Genomic DNA, 1,947 nt, shown 5'->3' with positions numbered 1-1,947 from the left:
AGTTGTGTAGAAGGTGTGTTCAGCCAGCAGTTGGTCTCTGTGTCAAACACTCTGATGGTGTTGTAGTACTGACCCCCCCAGCCCCCAAATACAAACATCTTTGTCCCGATGATGTTGGCGGAGTGACCTTCTGAAGCAGGTGGCGGTGAGCCTCTGATGTTAATCAAAGACCAGACCATCGTGGTGGTGTCCAACTTGTAGATGGCATTAGTGTGTCCTAACGGTTTGGTGTTTCCTCCATGAATATACATGACCTTCCCCAAGGCACAGGCTGAGTGGTTGTCCCTCCCCTCTGGAAAGGTCCCAGAAACCCTGGGTTTGAGCCATCTGTGGGCGTCGACATCAAATGTATAAAGCACGTTTTGGTACTCCCACGTTTTGGTGCTCCCTCCCCAGATGTAGACGATACCTTCCATCAGCACAGCTGTGTGGCCCTCATGCCAGGAGGGAGCCTCAAGGTGAGGTTCTCCTCCTGTTGTCACGGGGGTCAGCTTCCTCCAGCGCAGAGACACTGTGTTGAAAACGTGTACATCAATCGGACCCGTGTCAAAGTATTCGTACTGGCGCCCTCCAAAGGTGTACACCTTGTCTTCTACCGCTACAGCAGAATAATCGCTTTGCTGTTTTCCTCCATTCAGATGTAATATCCAGCAGAACATTCCTCGCGCTGTAAATCAAACTGAATCGGTCAAACCTCTGAGAAACAATGGAGTCCTAATGTGTGTGTTAATCACTTATATTGGTTCAGTGGCACAAATGTCACGCAAAGGTTTGGCCAATCCACAAAGCCGATCAGTTGGGTTGGCCAATCAAGGAGGCCGATGACTGTTGATCTCCCTAATGTGGCAAATTGAATCCCCCCAATCGTTGCGTGATGATGTCTTTATGTAGGATATCCAATGGCACACACTCACGCACGCACACACACACACACACACACACACACACACACACAAACCCTCTCATGCACACAGCCTCATGTCCAGAGTAATAAGTATGTCTTTGAAGTGAGAGGGGGGGGGGCATATCTGCCCTCCATCTGTCTCCATGAATAACACACACACGCACTTACGCACACACGCACGGTTGGTTATATGGTTATATGGTTATAGGACGGCTCGGATACGTCTTTTAAAGCGATCGGGGGATCAATCATTCTGGAGATAAATATTCTATGATTTTTCAAAGGTTAGTGAAAACACTCAAAAACTGCTGTCAGTGGTTTAGCAAATCATGTTTTATTTCTGGTCAGTCAAAGAGCCATTACAGTCTGAACATCTCATAGGAAGACTGTGTGGCTTATGACGATCGGGTCCAATGTTTAGTCCAGTGACCATGAGGATGAAGAACGGTGCAGATTCCACTGGAATGAATAAACTATACTGTAACCTATACTGACATTGTTGTGTCCTGTCCTCCAGGGGGCGCTGCAGGCAGTGAAAGATGGCGGTGCATGCTTCCTACGACCAGCTGGCCCACCAGGTAGAGGCTCTCCGCAAGGAGAACACCCACCTGAGGAGGGAGCTAGAGGACAACTCAAACCACCTGTCCAAGCTGGAGGACGAGACCTCCGACATGAAGGTGAGCGAGCACGCACGCACGCACGCACGCACGCACGCACGCACGCACGCACGCACGCACGCACGCACGCACGCACGCACGCACGCACGCACGCACGCACGCACGCACGCACGCACGCACGCACGCACGCACCCCCAGGCTGTAGATTCTCTATACAGCTCATGCAGTCCTGCCCCCAGGCTGTAGATTTCACTTGTTCCACCACTTATCATCAATAAACCTCGCTGACCCACTTTAGGGCTGAGTTTTATATACAGTGGATTTGAACCGATCTATTGTGACCTCATGCGGTGCAGCCAGTCACTGTGACTTAATGAGTCATTAGAGCAGAGCTGTGTGTCCCAGGGTGAGTCACGCTCCGCGTCC

At 50.8% G+C, this 1,947-nt stretch overlaps 1 protein-coding gene across 1 annotated transcript in view; it reads left to right on the top strand.

Annotated features, from left to right (window-relative positions):
• Positions 1-1,443: 1,443 nt before the first annotated feature.
• Positions 1,444-1,947, top strand: part of apc2 (APC regulator of WNT signaling pathway 2) — a gene marked incomplete at both ends in the record, with an annotated part of 74,196 nt that continues 73,692 nt past the window's right edge. Inside the window, one exon of the mRNA XM_080429920.1 lies at positions 1,444-1,581. Coding sequence (XP_080286046.1) covers positions 1,444-1,581 — 138 coding nt within the window. The remainder of the gene's footprint in view (positions 1,582-1,947) is intronic.

The sequence above is a fragment of the Gymnoscopelus braueri genome, assembly GCF_963280865.1.
Source record: "Gymnoscopelus braueri genome assembly, chromosome: 6".
NCBI classification, from domain to species: Eukaryota; Metazoa; Chordata; class Actinopteri; order Myctophiformes; family Myctophidae; genus Gymnoscopelus; species Gymnoscopelus braueri.
The sequence above is the reverse complement of the archived record's forward strand: the minus strand, read 5'-3'. Positions and strand labels throughout refer to the sequence as shown.